The sequence below is a fragment of the Myodes glareolus genome, chromosome 9 (assembly GCF_982192425.1).
Source record: "Myodes glareolus chromosome 9, mMyoGla1.1, whole genome shotgun sequence".
NCBI lineage: Eukaryota > Metazoa > Chordata > Mammalia > Rodentia > Cricetidae > Myodes > Myodes glareolus.
The window spans coordinates 53,584,973-53,602,590 of record NC_142034.1 but is presented as its reverse complement, the minus strand read 5'-3'; the positions used below and the strand labels follow the sequence as shown (position 1 = coordinate 53,602,590).

The 17,618-nt window shown below is 51.3% G+C and overlaps 1 protein-coding gene across 11 annotated transcripts in view; it reads left to right on the top strand.

Moving 5' to 3' along the window:
* The window catches only part of Mink1 (misshapen like kinase 1), a 56,062-nt gene extending 38,603 nt beyond the window's left edge, over positions 1-17,459 (top strand). The window contains exons 5-34 of one of the 11 annotated variants that reach the window (XM_087910389.1): positions 1,723-1,833; positions 2,122-2,212; positions 2,603-2,733; positions 3,136-3,190; positions 3,342-3,420; positions 3,660-3,835; positions 4,203-4,272; positions 4,992-5,208; positions 7,303-7,419; positions 7,882-7,968; positions 8,156-8,383; positions 8,598-8,771; positions 9,092-9,295; positions 11,685-11,770; positions 11,932-12,042; positions 12,177-12,295; positions 12,496-12,584; positions 12,772-12,795; positions 12,919-13,082; positions 13,375-13,480; positions 13,561-13,698; positions 13,867-13,975; positions 14,686-14,853; positions 14,937-15,080; positions 15,259-15,393; positions 15,503-15,603; positions 15,684-15,833; positions 15,925-16,084; positions 16,171-16,310; positions 16,644-17,459. In XM_087910389.1, coding sequence (XP_087766515.1) covers positions 1,723-1,833; positions 2,122-2,212; positions 2,603-2,733; positions 3,136-3,190; positions 3,342-3,420; positions 3,660-3,835; positions 4,203-4,272; positions 4,992-5,208; positions 7,303-7,419; positions 7,882-7,968; positions 8,156-8,383; positions 8,598-8,771; positions 9,092-9,295; positions 11,685-11,770; positions 11,932-12,042; positions 12,177-12,295; positions 12,496-12,584; positions 12,772-12,795; positions 12,919-13,082; positions 13,375-13,480; positions 13,561-13,698; positions 13,867-13,975; positions 14,686-14,853; positions 14,937-15,080; positions 15,259-15,393; positions 15,503-15,603; positions 15,684-15,833; positions 15,925-16,084; positions 16,171-16,310; positions 16,644-16,727 — 3,768 coding nt within the window. In that variant the 3' untranslated portion in view covers positions 16,728-17,459. Of the gene's footprint in view, positions 1-1,722; positions 1,834-2,121; positions 2,213-2,602; positions 2,734-3,135; positions 3,191-3,341; positions 3,421-3,659; positions 3,836-4,202; positions 4,273-4,991; positions 5,209-7,302; positions 7,420-7,881; positions 7,969-8,155; positions 8,384-8,597; positions 8,772-9,031; positions 9,296-11,684; positions 11,771-11,931; positions 12,043-12,176; positions 12,296-12,495; positions 12,585-12,771; positions 12,796-12,918; positions 13,083-13,374; positions 13,481-13,560; positions 13,699-13,866; positions 13,976-14,685; positions 14,854-14,936; positions 15,081-15,258; positions 15,394-15,502; positions 15,604-15,683; positions 15,834-15,924; positions 16,085-16,170; positions 16,311-16,643 lie in introns of all 11 variants that reach the window. The other 10 variants (XM_087910387.1, XM_087910386.1, XM_087910391.1 and 7 more) reach the window with 10 other exon arrangements.
* The last annotated feature ends 159 nt before the right edge of the window (positions 17,460-17,618 follow it).

Below are 17,618 nucleotides of genomic sequence, written 5' to 3'. Positions count from 1 at the left end.
ACCGTTCCTAGGAGTCATTCGCTCCCTAGCTTGGACACGGATGCCACAGATTTCCTGGCTTTACCCATTGTGGTGCTGGGCCCATAAGCTGAGGGGAGAGCAGTAAGAGGCATCACTGTGGCTATTGGGAGTTTTGGAGAACATGCTGGAAGTCAGGAAGACTTTAGCTATTTAATAAGCATCTTCTATATACCCTGCAAAGTTGAGCATGAGTCATGGCTCCAAGGATTTGGGGGGACATATACAGCACACCATGCTGTGTATAGTGGGAGACCACTGAAGATTGGCAGCTAAACAATAGTAGCCACTCTCTTGTTAATGTGTAGGGTACTGGACCTCTTTTCCACCCACTGTGCTCTCTCAGTGGTGGGGCACATGAAAATTACTTTGATTGCATAGCAAACACACCAGTCCCAACCAGTCTTTTCCTGAATTAGATGTCAACTTTAGTGAAGAGGGCTGGAAGAAATTGCTCCTGAGTTCCCTCCAGCAGCACTGAGTGGGAACCCATGAGTTTCCCTAGCAGACTCAGCCCTTCTTACCTCTGATCAAGGATGTTGAGCTTTTTTGTAAAGGTCCAAATAGTAAGTGCTTTAGTCTTGGTTGGGCACGTTTGCTCAGTTCTGCAGACACTCTCCGAAAGCAATTGGCAGTCCATAAACAAGTGAGCACGGCTAGCTGAGCACAGTGGCTCACACTCTAGTTCCAGCGCTCAGGAGGCTGAGGGCAGGAGGCTACCCTGGCTTACATAGAAAGACCCTCACTCAAACAGAACCAAACATGAGTGTGTCTGAATCCTCAGATTTACATTTAGGTCACTAAAATTTAGTATTATTCTCACATGTCATGAAAAAGGACTCAGAACTTTTGGGGGGGGGGGTTTAGTTTTTTTTTCCCTAATCATTAAGTATAGTGAAAGAATGCTGAGGAGATAGCTCAGTTGGTGGAGCACTTGCCATTCAAGTGTGAGGACCTGAGTTTGGATCCTGAGATCACACATAAATAGCTGATCATGGCAGGGGATGTTTGTAATCCCAGTGATGGTAAACAGACAGGTTGATTTCTGGGAGCGTTTTGGGTCAGCTAGTCTAACTTTATGAAGTTCTACACACACACACACGGGTAGGGGAGGTATGTCCATCATCCATTGATTCAGGATGGGTATAGCTCACTGGTAGGTGCTTGCCCAGCACCTTGAGTTCCCTCCCTAGTATTCCATGTAGACACAAAAGTAACTTACAGAGTTGTGTAGTGGTGCATGCCTTTAATCCCAGCACTCAGAAAGCAGAGGCATGTGGATCTCAGGGCCTTGTCTATATTGTGAGTTTCAGCTAAACCTACATTGTGAGACCTGTCTCAAAACAAAACAAAAACAAATTTAAAAGCAAACAAAAAACCCCACCTTCTTTGGCTCCCTGTTGTTGCCGGCCCCTGGTCCAGAGCAGTAGTTCTCACCCCATATGGGATTCTAGGGAGAATGTGATCAAAGCACTGAACTCTTGAAGGAAAATGATCAGCTGCACCATTGTGCTGACAGTGTGGGGTCCTTCACTCCTCACTACCAGTTCTTCCCCACTTGTGTGCCCCTTTCTCCCGTGACTTCTAAGGGTCATCTAGTCCTGCTCTCCAAACCTCTGGCTTCCTCCAGGGGCCTGGCTGGGGGCAGAGGCCTTGCCTGACATAGTTTTCTTCCTGACTCTTTCTTTGGACCTGGGACCATAGCTGGTGATGGAGTTCTGTGGTGCTGGCTCAGTGACTGACCTGGTAAAGAACACGAAAGGGAATGCACTGAAGGAGGACTGCATTGCCTACATCTGCAGGGAGATTCTCAGGGTGAGCACGAAGCCCCTTCACTAGTCCATCCCCATGCCACCCTCACGAGAGCTTCTTCATGGGCATTGATCTTCATGGGCACTGAGGGAGGCAGCTAGCCACTATGAAGAGTCTCACACACACACACCTCAACTCTGCCTGCACTTGGGCTGTGTGGGTGGGTTTGGACTGTACATTTAGCCTCGCTCTGAAGTGAGGACCAGCAGCTAACTTCCCCTCAATCTCTTTGTACCTCCATACTCTTTTCACCCCTCCAACACTGGCTGATTTTCCCCACTCTTGTCCCAGGGTCTCGCCCATCTCCATGCCCACAAGGTGATCCACCGAGACATCAAAGGACAGAATGTGCTACTGACAGAGAATGCTGAAGTCAAGCTAGGTACTGTGGGTCCTTCTGAGGCCCTTTTGCCATCAAGCCTGGGAACAGGGGCACCTTCCTCAAATGTCTGGCTTAGGTTCAATTGCATTTGTGCCAAGGGGGTCTCTTCCCTGTCCCTATCTCCCAACACCAAGATGTCTACCTTCTGCTGAAAATCCCAAGAAGCCTTTTACCTGCTGCCCGCCAGGGCGCAGCTACTCCGCACCCTTCTGTGGAGACGGCATTGAGTTCCCTTCTGCCTGTGATGCCGTCCTGAAGAGGATATAGAGGTTTCTAAGTAGGATCTAGGCCTCCGCTGCTTTAGTCCAGGCACATGAGAGCATGCCGTGTGCGATAAAGCCCAAGAGTAGAGGGGGCTTTGCATGCTGACCCCTTCCTCATGTCTCATAGTGGATTTTGGGGTGAGTGCTCAGCTGGACCGCACTGTGGGCAGGCGGAACACTTTCATTGGGACCCCATACTGGATGGCCCCAGAAGTCATTGCCTGCGATGAGAACCCTGACGCCACCTACGACTACAGGGTACGAAAGGGAAAGGCAGGAGCTCTGGGCTTCCGGGCTCAGGAAGTAAGATGGGGTTAGCGGATTAAAAGTCTGGGGGCTTAAGCTGGTTGATGGCAGTGACCCGTGAGCAGTGAAGGGATAGAAACTCATGGTGTGTGGCCAGGCCTGGGAAGCCAAACCTGGAGGGCTGCAGTTTGTGGTCCTAGAGAGCTTCCTAGCAAGACCCTATTACAAATAAACTAAATTAAAAACCCAGTATTTTATGGCAGGAAATGTTTCTATGAGAAGGTGGAAGGATTTGGAAGAAGGGTATCTCGGGAAGGGGTGAGGCTATGGTAGCTTTGTGTGGGTGCTAGGTAAAGGGAGTTAGGCAATATTGTCAGGAACGATTCATCCTCGTCTCTTTTTTCCCTTCCTTAGAGTGACATTTGGTCTCTAGGAATCACAGCCATCGAAATGGCAGAGGGAGCCCCCCGTAAGTGCTGACTTTGCCTTGGAGTAGGATGGGACAGAAGGGAGGGCAAGGAAGTGGTATAGGGAGGAGGTGGATTCGGAAGTCACGTTGAGGGAGGGATTCCTTGGCCTTTCCATGAAGCAGGATTGATAGTGTCTCTTCCTTGTCCCAGCTCTGTGTGACATGCACCCCATGCGGGCTCTCTTCCTCATCCCTCGGAACCCTCCCCCCAGACTCAAGTCAAAGAAATGGTATGTCTGTGAGTGTTTTCAGTCTGACAGTACAGGTTCAGGCAGAGCCACCCTCACCCTAATACTTGTGTTCAGGCTTTGGGGTACACCATGGAAGAGTTGTAGGGACTGTAGGTAGCAACTGCGATTGGGATTTGGAAAGCCAGGAAAGAAAAGACAATTTAAAGATAAATGACCCACCATCTCCTGTGACTGCCCTTCCAAAGGGCCCTCCCAGTGTGAGCCACTACTGTTTCCAGGTCTAAGAAGTTCACTGACTTCATTGATACGTGTCTCATCAAGACCTACTTGAGCCGCCCACCAACTGAACAGTTACTCAAGTTTCCCTTCATCCGAGACCAGCCCACAGAGCGGCAGGTCCGCATTCAGCTCAAGGACCACATAGACCGCTCCCGGAAGAAGCGGGGTGAGAAAGGTCAGTAGATGGCTCAGGAGCAGGGGGTTTGGGTGTGTCTCTGCCCTCTCTCCTCTCTAGGGCTTGCCTTTTCTCTCCCTTCCCTTATCCCAGCTCTCCCTGCCCAAGGAACCCTCTCCCAAACTTGTAACTCCAGGGCCTTTTTCCACTTGTCTCAAGTTAGCCTTGCAGGTGAGGACAGCTATGTGATGTCCTCACAGAAAACTCATTCCAAGCCTGTGCTGGTGTGAGCATATGAACCTGTTGAAGAGGTGCCTTGTGATGGGCTCTGCACGTAGACTGAAATGATATTCCCAGCTGAAGTTTCCCCACCCGGGGTGGAGTCTGGAGCTCTGGGTAGAAAAGCCTCAGTGTCTTCCCTTTGCAGAGGAGACGGAATATGAGTACAGTGGCAGTGAAGAGGAGGATGACAGCCATGGAGAAGAAGGCGAGCCGAGGTAGGTTTGGCGGGTAGAGGTGGGAGGTTGGGGTCTGTGTGTATTGTCTGAGGGGACAACAATGATCCTTGGCTTTGGGGACTCTTAGGTAATAGCACATTAAAGATAGCTTGTATAAACTGAGTACCTGGGTTGGTGAATTGGCTCAGTAGGCAGAAGCACCTACCTTAAGCTTGATGACATGAGTTCAGTTGCTGGGATTCACATGTTAAAGGGAGAGGATACTTCTAAGTTGTCCTCTGACCTCCATTTGAATGCTGTGGTGCACTGAGACATGCACACATGGGCTGCTTGCAAGCATGTGTGCACATATATAATAAATGATGTAACTGAAAAAATAGCAGATGGAGTCTCTGTGTGAGAAAGAGTGAAGTGAATGGATGGTGAAGAGAAGGTCAATTTAGGCCTGACAAAGGTATGGGCTGGAATCTTTAAAACAGCAGTAAACTGTTTAGCCAGGGGCGAGGATACGTACCTCTAATCCTAGCATTTGAGAGGCTGAAGCAGGAGGATAGCAAGTTCCAGACCAGTCTGGGCTACATAATTCAGGCCCTGTCTCAAACAGGGAAGAGGGACAGAAGAGAAGACAAATCTACGGCCCTTGGGATTGCCCATTGGCAGGGTATCCAGTACAGTTGGAGGCACTCAGGCAGGCTACCCAGGGAAGAAGGACCACCAACATGTTCTGATCTCCGTATGCCTTTACCACAATCATCCAGCTCCATCATGAATGTGCCTGGGGAGTCCACACTCCGCCGAGAATTCCTCCGACTCCAGCAGGAGAATAAGAGCAACTCTGAGGCTTTAAAGCAGCAGCAGCAGCAGCAGTTGCAGCAGCAGCAGCAGCGAGACCCTGAGGCACACATCAAACACCTGCTGCACCAGCGGCAGCGCCGCATAGAGGAGCAGAAGGAAGAGCGGCGACGTGTGGAGGAGGTGGGTCCACCAGGACAGGAGGAAATGCGGAATAAGACAGGCTTTGCTTGGCCCTTTTCAGCCTTCATGGAAAACTCTCCACTGTTACTAGAGGCTCAGTCTCCAGGTCCTGGTCCCCTACCCAGCCTGATGGTTGTGCTATCAGCATTCTGTCAGAGTGACAGCTGTTGCCATGATAGAGCTGTCACTGCTTACACTTCCCTTCTGGGCTTCTCCAGCTCCGTAGACCGTCAGTCTTGGCCAGCTTCAGTCTGTGCCCATTTGTTCTGCTCCAAACAGAAAAGCTAGGAAGACTCTTCTCGTTCTTCTGGTTATTTGTTGGTTTTTTTTTTTTCTATAAATTGTTTTAGACTGATTAAAGGTAGGTAGAGGAAATTCATTTTAATTGAAGAGAATCTTATGTTTAAGTACAGTTTTATATTTGTTATATTACTTATGAAAATATTACAGTTAGGTGTGGTGGCTTTGTCCTGTTCTTCACCCCCACCACCATTTGGGAGGTAGAAGCAGGAAGATGAGTATTTCCAGACCAGCCTAGTCTTCAAAACTCCAAACAACCAAAAAAGCTGTGTAACTCAGTTGGTAGAGAGCTTGCCAATCCCTAGCACCATATAAAACTGGCTGCAGCAGTATGTACTTATAACCCAGCACTCTGAAGGAGGAGGCGGGAAGATGAGAAATTCTGGAACAGCCTCAGCTACATAGCAAGTCTGAGGCCAGTTCAGTCAAGGTGAGGCCTTGTCTCAAAAAAAGCGTTGGGTCTGGGGATACAGCTCAATAGTAGAGCCTGTCATACATGAGTCTCTTGGGTGTGATCTCTAGTAACAAAATAATTCTGTGTGTGGTGTCTGTGTGTCTAAATGTACTTATTATTGGTGCATGATGGAGTATAAGAAATCTGCATTTTTTTTTTCAAAATTTATAACTCAACAACAACAAAAAAAAACATTGTCTTGGAAGCATAGCTGCTTCCTCAGAGTAGGCCTCTGTTCTTGCTGAGTAGGAAGAAATTTGTAAGAAAACTCGATGAAGAGAAAAGCTCTTCTCTGTAATAGCAGCCAGTAGCAAGTGACAGGCCTGGCCAGCAGCCTCACCACAGGAGGAGGAGTACTGTGTGTCCAGAGACCTGGTCTTGCTCATTTCATGGTTGGTCTTGTTTGGGATGGGGACAGACACTGGCCAGAAAGAATGTTCCAAAAAAATGTCCTGGGCTACTGATTCGTGAAGGTGGTTCCTCAGATTCAGAGGTTGCTTTTCTAAGCACAGACACTTGGTGCCCCCTGTTGGCCAAAGGTTATCATTAACATCTATCTCTTAGAGATCAAGACAAAGTCAGATTTGGGGTGCAAGGAGCATGTTAGGGGGTTGCTGTTCTCAATACTTGCTTTTGTTGTTGTTGTTGGTGGTGGTGGTTGTTTTGGGGTTTCATCTTCTGTGATAACACACCGTGACCAGAAGCCACTTGGCAGAAAAAGGATTTATTTTGCTTACACTTCTACATCAAAGTTCATCATTGGAAGTCAGGGTAGGAACTCAAGGCAGGGACTGATAAGGACACTGAGAGGAATACTGCTTACTGGCTTGTACCCCATGACTTGCTTGTCCTGTTTCCTTATAGCACCCAGGACCCCCAGTCTAGGAGAGGCACTGCCCACAGTGAGCTGGGCCCTCCCACATCAGTCATCAAGCAAGAAAATGCACCACTGATCTGGTGGGGTCATTTTCTCAATTCAGGTTCCCTGTTCTCAAATGATTCTAGCTTCTGTCAGGTTGGCATAAAACCAGTCAGCACAGCGCTCCAGTGGGAAGACGACAATGTTGTCCTCTTGAGCTCGTTCCAGGCGCAGCAGCCTCTGCCTAGCCCCATGCCCAAAGCTACTTCCAACAAACTGTTCTCCTCATACCCAGCTCTTAGGGCCAGGTGTGCAGCTCTGGTACAGGGCTCGAGATACATGCTTGGAAGTGTTAAAGCTTTTCTATCCACCATCTCTAACAAACACCTGCCCTGCTCTCCGTGGAGGGTAACCCTTCCAGGGCTGTGCTGGGCCAGCATCTGTTATGGTCCATAAGACATATCACCTCTTTGGTCTACAGCAACAGCGGCGAGAACGGGAGCAGCGGAAGCTGCAGGAGAAGGAGCAGCAGCGGCGGTTGGAAGATATGCAGGCCCTGCGGCGAGAGGAAGAGAGGCGGCAGGCAGAGCGGGAGCAGGTATTGGCGCCAGTGCACACACAGACACCCGCCTCCACACCTGCCCTGCCCCTATACCTGCCCCTGCTCCTGCTGCCTGCCTTCCTTGCTCCTCGGTGCCCTGTCCCTTTCGCTCCCCTATCCCCAGATTCCTCCTATCTTTTCTAGCTTCACTCTTTCTCTCTGTTTTCTCCTACCCTTCAACCCCACCCTTCTCCCTGCCCTCCTGTCTCTGTGTCTTCATTCCCCATCTCTCTGCCCATCCCTGACTCCTCTCTGGGGCATTGTCCCTCATGGTACCCACCTGATTCCTCCTCATCCCCTGTCTCCTCTTATTCCCATCTGTGCCACATTGCCCCCTGGGGCTCATCCACCCCTGTTCCCCCTCATCCTCACCCCGCTGATTCCCTCCCTTCGCCGCTGCTGCCACCCCCCTCTGCTGCCTCCCTCTCTCCCTGCCCCATGCCCCACCCCACCCCCCAGGAATATATCCGTCACAGGCTAGAGGAGGAGCAGCGACAGCTCGAGATCCTTCAGCAACAGCTGCTCCAGGAACAGGCCCTGCTGCTGGTAACGGGGTCCCTCGGTGTCCTCGGGAAGATGCTATCCTGAGCTGCTTTCCTGCACTGGGATGGGAAACACATCAGGGAAAGGGACTTCCCAAGACCTGTGTAGGCAGTAGAGGAAAGGAAGGGCTGCCTGCTCTAACTCACAGGGCCACACCCTGCTGACCCTCTTTCCCTACTATTGGGCCCAGGAATACAAGCGGAAGCAGCTAGAGGAGCAACGGCAGTCAGAGCGGCTCCAGAGACAGCTGCAGCAGGAGCATGCCTACCTCAAGTCCCTGCAGCAGCAGCAACAACAACAACAGCTCCAGAAGCAGCAGCAGCAGCAGCAGCAGCAGATCCTGCCTGGGGACAGGAAGCCCCTGTATCATTATGGTCGGGGCATTAATCCTGCTGACAAGCCAGCATGGGCCCGAGAGGTATTCACAGCCTGCTTTATCCCCTGAGACCCAATCCTGCCAGTCTTTTGCCTGAGGGCTGGAAAGTTGTGAGAAGTGGTTGCTGCACAGAAATGGGCATGAGAAGGGCAGAGGAGCAGAGGTTTGAGTGATGGAGTGCTTGGAGCAAGTGAGGATCTAGATTCTGAGGCCAGGGAAGCAGACACTGGTCTGCTGACGACCTCTTGCATCACAGGTGGAAGAGAGAGCAAGGATGAATAAGCAGCAGAACTCTCCATTGGCCAAGACGAAGCCAAGCAGTACAGGGCCAGAGCCCCCCATCTCCCAGGCCTCTCCTAGCCCCCCAGGACCTCTTTCCCAAACTCCTCCTATGCAGAGGCCTGTGGAGCCTCAGGAAGGACCGCACAAGGTGAGTCTGTCCCCATTCCTGTCCCAGCACAAGTGGCTCTGCTCAAAGCCAGGTACAGAGCTGCATCCATGAGCATGTGTATGCATTCACTAGTGTCTCCTGCACACCACAGTCACAGCCCTGTGGACAATTTGCTGCTGCATATGTCTAGTCTTCTCCAGCGTCTGCTGAGGGGAGAAGGAACTTTTCTCAGCCCAGACCCTAGTTTGCAGGATGTGCCACAGTACAGGCAGCCCATCCTTCCTGGTCTTTCCCTACAGAGCCTGGTAGCACACCGGGTCCCACTGAAGCCATATGCAGCACCTGTACCCCGATCCCAGTCCCTGCAGGACCAACCCACTCGAAACCTGGCTGCCTTCCCTGCCTCCCACGACCCTGACCCTGCTGCTGTCCCCACACCCACTGCCACGCCCAGTGCCCGAGGAGCTGTCATCCGCCAGAATTCAGACCCCACCTCGGAAGGGCCTGGCCCGAGCCCAAACCCCCCATCCTGGGTCCGGCCTGATAATGAGGCTCCACCTAAGGTAAGCACAACTCTGAAGGACAAGAAAATAGAGTTCAGAGTGGGAAGGATGAAAGCAAGATAGCCATGCAAGGGTTAGCATCCAGAGAGTGGAGACAGCAGTGACAGTGAGGGGTGAGAAATAGCCAGTTGCTTGGTATCAAAGGGTGATATATAAAGGTGGTTGTTGTCAGGGTCTGTCTGTCTGTCCTGCCCAGTTCCTGTTAAGTCCCAAAGAAATCACACAGAGGTCTACATTAACTATAAACTGATTGGCCCAATAGCTCAGACTTCTTATTAACTCTTATAACTTATATTAACCTCATTATTCTAGTATCTGTTAGCCACATGGCTCATTACCTTTTTCAGCAAGGCAGTCACATCTTGCTTCTTCTGTGGCGGGCTCACAACTGCAGAAAAAGCTTCCTTCTTCCCAGAATACTCCTGATCTCATTGACCCGCCTCTACTTCCTGTCTGGTTGTCCCGCCTATACTTCCTGCCTGGCTGCTGACCAATCAGTGTTTATTTAAAATATATTTGACAGAATAAAATTGTCCCACACCATTCCCCTCCCCCCCCCTTTTTTTTAAATAAAGGAAAATATTTATAGTCTATTTTTGGGAATGTGGGCATGGTTTTTCAGGCTACTTTTGGGGGTGTTGATAATCGTATGGGGACCTAAAGAAAATTTAAAAGTATGATCAAGTCCTGACTGGCTTGATCAAGTGAGGCTTGATCATCTCAGGCAGCATCTTGAATCTGTTCTAGATGTAAAACTCTGACATCTGGGCCATCTGTTTCTATCGGAGATCTCTCAGGTGGTCTTCCTTGATCAAACCTGATTTTTCTTAACTCAGAATGAATCCACAACTTCTCATTTTCTGTGGAAACAAAAGCAAAACTTCTTCTCCAAAGTAACATATCTTTTGAAGTCAAGGTATTTTCAAAATACCTATCTTGGATTAATTCAGCAGCATTTATAAACAAATATCTTTTAGCAGCTGTTGCTCTTTCCTCAGCATTCAAACAATTCAAAGAGAGCATAATAGCATACAGTATCAAGATTCTCTATGTATTTTTTGTCTTTACATGGCTTTATTTTAAATTCTATTTCTTTTATTTTTATTTTTAATTTTTGGCTTTTTGAGTCAAGTTCTCTGTGTATCTTTGACTGTCCTGAAACTCCCTCTGTAGACCAGGCTGTCCTTGAACCCACAGAGATCTGCCTGCCTCTGACTCCCAAGTTCTGGGATTAAAGGCATATGCCACCACACATTGAACTCATAGAGGTCTGCCTACCTCTGTATTCCAAGTGTTGGGATTAAAGGTGTGTTCCACCACACCCAACTACTCACTCTCTCTCTTTCTCTCTCTCTCTCTCTCTCTCTCTCTCTCTCTCTCTCTCTTTTATTTTAAAGATTTTAACCTTTTTCTTTTCTCTCCAAAGCCTGCATATATTTTTAACACACTGTAAAACATTTAGAGGTTTTCTTCATCTTTGAATCTCTCTTTACTGTATATCTCTCTTTTTCGGACCATATGAGTCTATAATTTGCTAAGCAATATAGGTAGGTTTAAAGCTGTGGGTTTGACGGCTGGATCCAGCCCATTCCTTAGCTTTATGAGATTCCAGCCTCATGGTGGAGGTACCGGCTGTAGCCACATTTATTGCCACAACTCTATGGTGTCTCAAGGTCCCTGCCAGCAAGCAAGCTGCAACAATCTGCTCACAAACCACAGACTCTGTAGGCGGACCTCCTGCCTTCAAGAGTCAGAGTGCACTGGCAGGATGGCCCAGGAAGCTGGCATTTTTAAATGGCGTGGCTTTTTTCTTGCTAAGGCTGAAAACCAAAAAGCATGTGGTCAGCTTTTTATCAACACCATTTAAGTGTTTCATGGCAGGACCTCTTAAAAGAGCTGCAAGGTTTTACAGCTAAAGCTGAGTCAGGAAGCCTCTCTTAAATGAGACACATTTGCCTCTAGCAAGCAGAGCCCACCTGAGAAAATGCTGCTATCAATAAGCTGTGCTTAATTCTATTCTTTTTTGTCTAGAATTACTTCCCAAGCTCTGTCAGGCTTTATGTTGTCCACATGGGCGCCATTTGTTGGCGAGGGGTTTCTGTCCTGCCTGGCTCCCACAGTTGTTAAGTCCCAAAGAAATCACACAGAGGTCTACATTAACTATAAACTGATTGGCCCATTAGCTCAAGCTTCTTATTAACTCTTATAACTTATAGGTGGCTTTATCCCACTGGCCATTTTTCAGCTTCATAGCCTGGATATACTCAGTAACTTACCTGACCTGTTTGTTTCTCCGTGGATGCTGAAGACTACATTTCTTAGGTTGGGGTTGAATGTGTGTGACATCTGTACATGACTGACAGATCTTTTCAATGCCTGTTCTTTCCAGGTTCCTCAGAGAACCTCGTCTATTGCCACTGCCCTTAACACCAGTGGGGCTGGAGGGTCCCGGCCAGCTCAGGCTGTCCGTGCCAGGTACACAACACCAGGGTGGGGTCATGTGGCAGCCTAGGGAGTAAGAGACATAGGAACTTTGCCAGGTTACCTGCATAGGGGTGGGGCAAGCCCCAAACCAGGCACCTCAGCCCCTCCTGTGCCACCACCACCCGCCCCGGCACCCTCTGCTCCCTCTACAGACCTCGCAGCAACTCCGCCTGGCAAATCTATCTGCAGAGGCGGGCAGAGCGGGGCACCCCCAAGCCTCCTGGGCCCCCAGCTCAGCCCCCTGGCCCGCCCAACGCCTCTAGGTAATGGAGTTGGCCCCACTTACTCTCACTTCTCACTTCTGCCACCTGCTTCCCTGGTGATGGCTCCTCCTGCAGTGTAGCTTGACACCCGTGGCTGGAAGCACATCTCTGACATGAACTCTGTCCCTTCGCAGTAACCCTGACCTCAGGAGGAGTGACCCTGGCTGGGAGCGCTCAGACAGTGTCCTCCCAGCCTCTCATGGACACCTCCCTCAGGCTGGCTCACTGGAACGAAACCGAAACCGTGTGGGAGGTATGTCAGCCTGACATACCTGGGCCTTGAATTTGTCTTGATCAACACTGAGAGCAGAGCCTATGGCCTGTAGTGGCTTAGGACCAGAATACCACAGGGACAAGAGGTCTGTGGGTGGGGTTGGGGCCTATGGTCAGCATGGACCTGAGGCTACTTTGTAGGTATCTGTGACCTTCTTTCTTCCACCCTGCTATGCCCAGCCTCCACAAAACTGGACAGCTCCCCAGTGCTCTCCCCTGGGAACAAAGCCAAGCCTGAAGACCACCGTTCAAGGCCAGGCCGGCCCGCAGTGAGTGATCTGGGGGCAGGATGTGCAGCCTTCAGGGTCCTGGGCACTGGGATCAGGGCCAACCCTTCACTCCCATGAGAGGACGAGGGCAGTCCCAGGCCACACAGCACCCCTCATGCCACTAACCTTTCTCACCATCTCTCCTGCTTCCTCCTGGCTGCCTTTCCTCCTCTGCGGCCCCTCCCAGAGCTATAAGCGAGCAATTGGTGAGGTTAGTGAGAGGGGTTGTTGGGGAGCCCTCTCTTGTTCCCTGTCTGCAGCTCCACTGACTCCCCCTTTGTATTACTTCTACCCAAGCCCCACTGCGTCTCCTCACGCCTTTTCTTCCCTGCAGGATTTTGTGTTGCTCAAAGAGCGGACCCTGGATGAGGCCCCTAGGCCTCCCAAGAAGGCCATGGACTATTCCTCATCCAGTGAGGAGGTGGAGAGCAGTGAAGATGAGGATGAGGAAGGCGATGGGGAGCCGTCAGAGGGGAGCAGAGACACTCCCGGGGGCCGGTATGGGGTGTCCTAGGGCAGGCCCCCTATCAGGACAAGGAGAGGAGAGATTCAGGGAAGGCGGGAGTGAGGCTGTGCCAGGGTGGAGTGCTAGCTTCCCACCGTGTCCACTGTTCTGTCAGTTGTGGGGGACCCTTCCAGATGCTCTTCTGTCTCTTTGCCAGCCTGCCCTGAGGGCCACTCAGGAAACTCCTGAGTCAGTGAGGGCTTTAGAGGAGACTGAAAGCCCTAGTCTCCCACTGTCACCTGCTTCCTGTGGCATTGTATGGCAGGCAGGACCTCTTTCCCACAGCAGTGATGGAGATACGGACAGCGTCAGCACCATGGTGGTTCATGATGTTGAGGAGATAGCCGGGACCCAGCCCCCATATGGGGGAGGCACCATGGTGGTCCAGCGTGTGAGTGGGTCTCCCTACCCTTTCCTACACCTGTGGCAGGCCCTCTGCAACCCTACCCTGACTTTCTGTCTGTTCTACAGACTCCTGAAGAGGAACGAAGCCTGCTGCTTGCTGACAGCAATGGCTACACAAACCTGCCTGATGTGGTCCAGCCCAGCCACTCACCTACTGAGAACAGCAAAGGTCAAAGCCCTCCCACAAAGGATGGAGGCAGTGATGTAAGTGTGTTGACGTAGGTCCATGACTAAAGAAAGAGCCCTGCAAACGGTTTGCAGAAGAGTGGGTGATGGGAGCACCGTGGCAGGTGAAGCAAGGCACTGTGAACTCAGTGGGCTGGGGTCTGTCCAGAGCCACACGTGGTTCTTGACTGCTCCCTCTCCCCACAGTACCAGTCTCGTGGGTTGGTCAAAGCCCCTGGGAAGAGCTCTTTCACCATGTTTGTCGATCTAGGGATCTACCAGCCTGGAGGCAGTGGGGACACCATCCCTATCACAGGTGAGGACAGGAGGGTCTGTCTGCCTTGAGGCTGGACTTGAGAGCTAGCCTGAGAATGTGGCTTTACAGAGGATAAGCATGGGGCTGAAGAGATGGCTCAGTGGTTAAAAGTATGTGCTACTCTTCCAGAGAACCCAGTTTGGTCCCAACATCCACATCACACACTTCACATCCTCCTTAACTTCAAGTCAGGGAATCAGATGCCCTTTCCAGCCTCCATACCTGCATACATAGAAAAGAAAAAAAATTAAAAAAAATTTTTTTTTATTTAGTTTTTTGAGACAGGGCTTCTCTGTATAAGAGCTCTGGCTCTCCAGGAACTCACTGTGTAGACCAGGCTGGCTTCGACCTCACAGAGAACTGCCTGCCTCTGCTTCCCAAGTGCTGGAATTAAAGGCATGTACCATATGCACAGGCCTCTCTTTTGAGGCTTAGCCCCTGCCCAGGCAAAGGGCTTCTGAGGGGCAATTGCTCAGGGTGGCTAAGGAAACTGGGCAAAAGTTGAACTGTTGAGTGACAGATGAAGGATTTGAGCTAGGCCTTGGCCTCAAGGCCAGGATTCTTTTATCTCTGCTCTCTTCCTGCACCTCTGCTCTAAAGTCTTTCTCTTCCCCTTCTGGGAATTCTGAAGTGCCAAGATCAGATATAGCATAGGAATAAAAACAGACACTGGGGGCTGCAGCCACCCTCCCTCCTCTTCATCTTGGCAGCCCTAGTAGGTGGAGAGGGTGGTCGTCTTGACCAGCTGCAGTTCGATGTGAGGAAAGGCTCTGTGGTCAACGTCAACCCCACCAACACCCGGGCTCACAGTGAGACTCCCGAGATTCGCAAGTACAAGAAGCGATTCAATTCAGAGATCCTCTGTGCAGCCCTCTGGGGTAAGCTAGGGCTGAATGATCCTGATCCTGGTCAGGGGAGAGCCTGGGTCTGCCTCTGACCTGTCCAAGGACTCCTGTTGCAGGGGTCAACCTCCTGGTGGGCACAGAGAACGGGCTGATGCTGCTGGACCGGAGCGGACAGGGCAAAGTGTACGGACTCATTGGGCGGCGACGCTTCCAGCAAATGGACGTGCTGGAGGGGCTCAACCTGCTCATCACCATCTCAGGTGCCTGTGTGGGATTTGGGGACAAGGGTCTCAACTCTGGCTTTGTCAGCTTCGGCCTGGGAGGAGAGCGGCCTTGGTTGCTCCCTGTGGTGTGCTAACAACGTTGTGTGAAGCAGCAGTAGGACTTTGATGAGAGTAAGTGAGTTTTTATGTGTGTGTGTGTATGTCCATCTCTCAGGGAAAAGGAACAAACTTCGAGTATATTACCTGTCCTGGCTGCGGAATAAGATTCTGCACAATGATCCAGAGGTGGAGAAGAAGCAAGGGTGGACCACTGTGGGGGACATGGAGGGCTGTGGCCACTATCGTGTTGGTAAGGATGCCACAACACAGTAGCCAGGGAGAAACGAGGTCTGGGCTAAATGCAGAGGTCATCAAAGCCTGACAGCGGAAGTCACTGTGTCTCCCTTTCTTACCCCCAGTGAAATATGAGCGTATTAAGTTCCTGGTCATTGCCCTGAAGAGCTCTGTGGAGGTGTATGCCTGGGCTCCTAAACCCTACCACAAATTTATGGCCTTCAAGGTAATGGCAGCCTCAGCCTTCAGTACATTTGAAGGTTCTGCTCCTGCACTTTCTTCCCTGAGCCTTCTCTTCCCCCACAGTCCTTTGCTGACCTCCCTCACCGCCCTCTGCTGGTGGACCTGACCGTAGAGGAGGGACAGCGGCTCAAGGTCATCTATGGCTCCAGTGCTGGCTTCCATGCTGTGGATGTTGACTCTGGGAACAGTTACGACATCTACATCCCTGTGCATGTGAGCTTAGCAGGGCTGTGGAGCAAGTGGAACCAGCCCATTCTGAACATCAGACTTGAGGACCCTACCTCGCCCCGTTCTCTCTCCCTAGATCCAGAGCCAGATCACGCCCCATGCCATCATCTTCCTCCCCAACACCGACGGCATGGAGATGCTGCTGTGCTATGAAGACGAGGGCGTCTACGTCAACACCTACGGGCGGATCATCAAGGATGTGGTGCTGCAGTGGGGAGAGATGCCCACCTCTGTGGGTAAGTGACGGCCACCTCCCAGGCGGCTTGCCCTGAGGTGACCAGGACAACCTCCTTACAGCCTTTCTACCATTGTCTCCCTTCAGCCTACATCTGCTCCAACCAGATAATGGGCTGGGGTGAGAAAGCCATTGAGATCCGCTCTGTGGAGACAGGCCACCTAGATGGGGTCTTCATGCACAAACGAGCCCAGAGGCTCAAGTTCCTGTGTGAGCGGAATGATAAGGTGAGGCAGTGAGTATGTGAGGGAGCCCGGCACTATGCTAGGCTGGCTCTCCACACCTTGTGCTGGGCAGACCTGGGGGGTGGAGTGGTTCTACTGTTCTCCTGAGAACAGCCCCTCCCCCAGAAGCTGTCAGAGCCGCCCCCTTCCCTCCCCTTGGGTTCTTTTGCCTTTACCCCAGGGGTCTGGTAACACCTCTGCCTTCCACTGGGGTGGGGAGAAGCATGCACCATTCTGTAGTTTGTCTCCTTCCTCTTCCCTTTCCCAGCTGAGGATCCCCACCCACAAACACACACACACTTGAGCCTTTGGTGATGACTTTTCTACCTCATCCAGGTGTTTTTTGCCTCAGTCCGCTCTGGGGGAAGCAGCCAAGTTTACTTTATGACTCTGAACCGTAACTGCATCATGAACTGGTGATGAGGCCCTGGGCTGGGGCTCCCCATGGACCCAGCCCTCTCCCCACAGCCAGACCGCCCAAGGCGCCCAGCCCTGCTCCCCCTCTCCCTTTGGGCTTTTGCTTTTACTGGTTTGATTCACTGGAGCCTGCTGGGAACGTGACCTCTGATCCCTGAAGCTTTTGTGATCACGTGACCATCCTTTCTCCCAACATGTTTTCAAAACTGTGCCTGTCCCCAACTTCTGGGGAATGACACAGCTTCCCCTTACCAGGAATTGAGTGGGACTTGCCCCTCCCCTTTTCTCTACTTAAGAGGAGAGTGCTTGGGGCTTGGACCCCCTTACCCCATTGCTGCTGACTGAGCAGGGCCCTGTACCCCTTTATTTGCACGCCAGGGGAGCCGGCTCCCCCCTTGAATGTACCAGACTCTGGGGGGGGGGTCACTGGGCCCTGGGTTCTGGGGGGAGGGTCACCAGCCACTCCAGGGGCAGGGACCATGTCCTCATTTTCTGAAAGCACTTTAATGATTTCCCCTCCCCCAGGTCCCAGGGAGTGGAGGAGGGACCCCATAGCCAAAACATTCCTCCTTCCCACCCTCCCCTCCCTTTATGACCCCTTGCTTGCATCTGTATATAGTGTGAGCAGCAGGTAGCCCTTCCCCCTCCTGTATCCTTTCTCAATGTAGTGGCCTTGGATACCCGTTTGTTAATAAAGATGATTCTACCAGCTCCCACCATGTTGAGAGCCCACCATCTGGCTTCAGTGTTCCTATGTCTAAGTCTGGGCAAAGCCTCATTGGCAATCAGCTAGGTCTGATGGATCAAAGGAGCCAAAAGGTAGTGAGACTGAACCAAGGGCAAACCCTGCCATAGAGTGTTGACTTCAAGTGCCTGGCCAAATCATCTGACTGC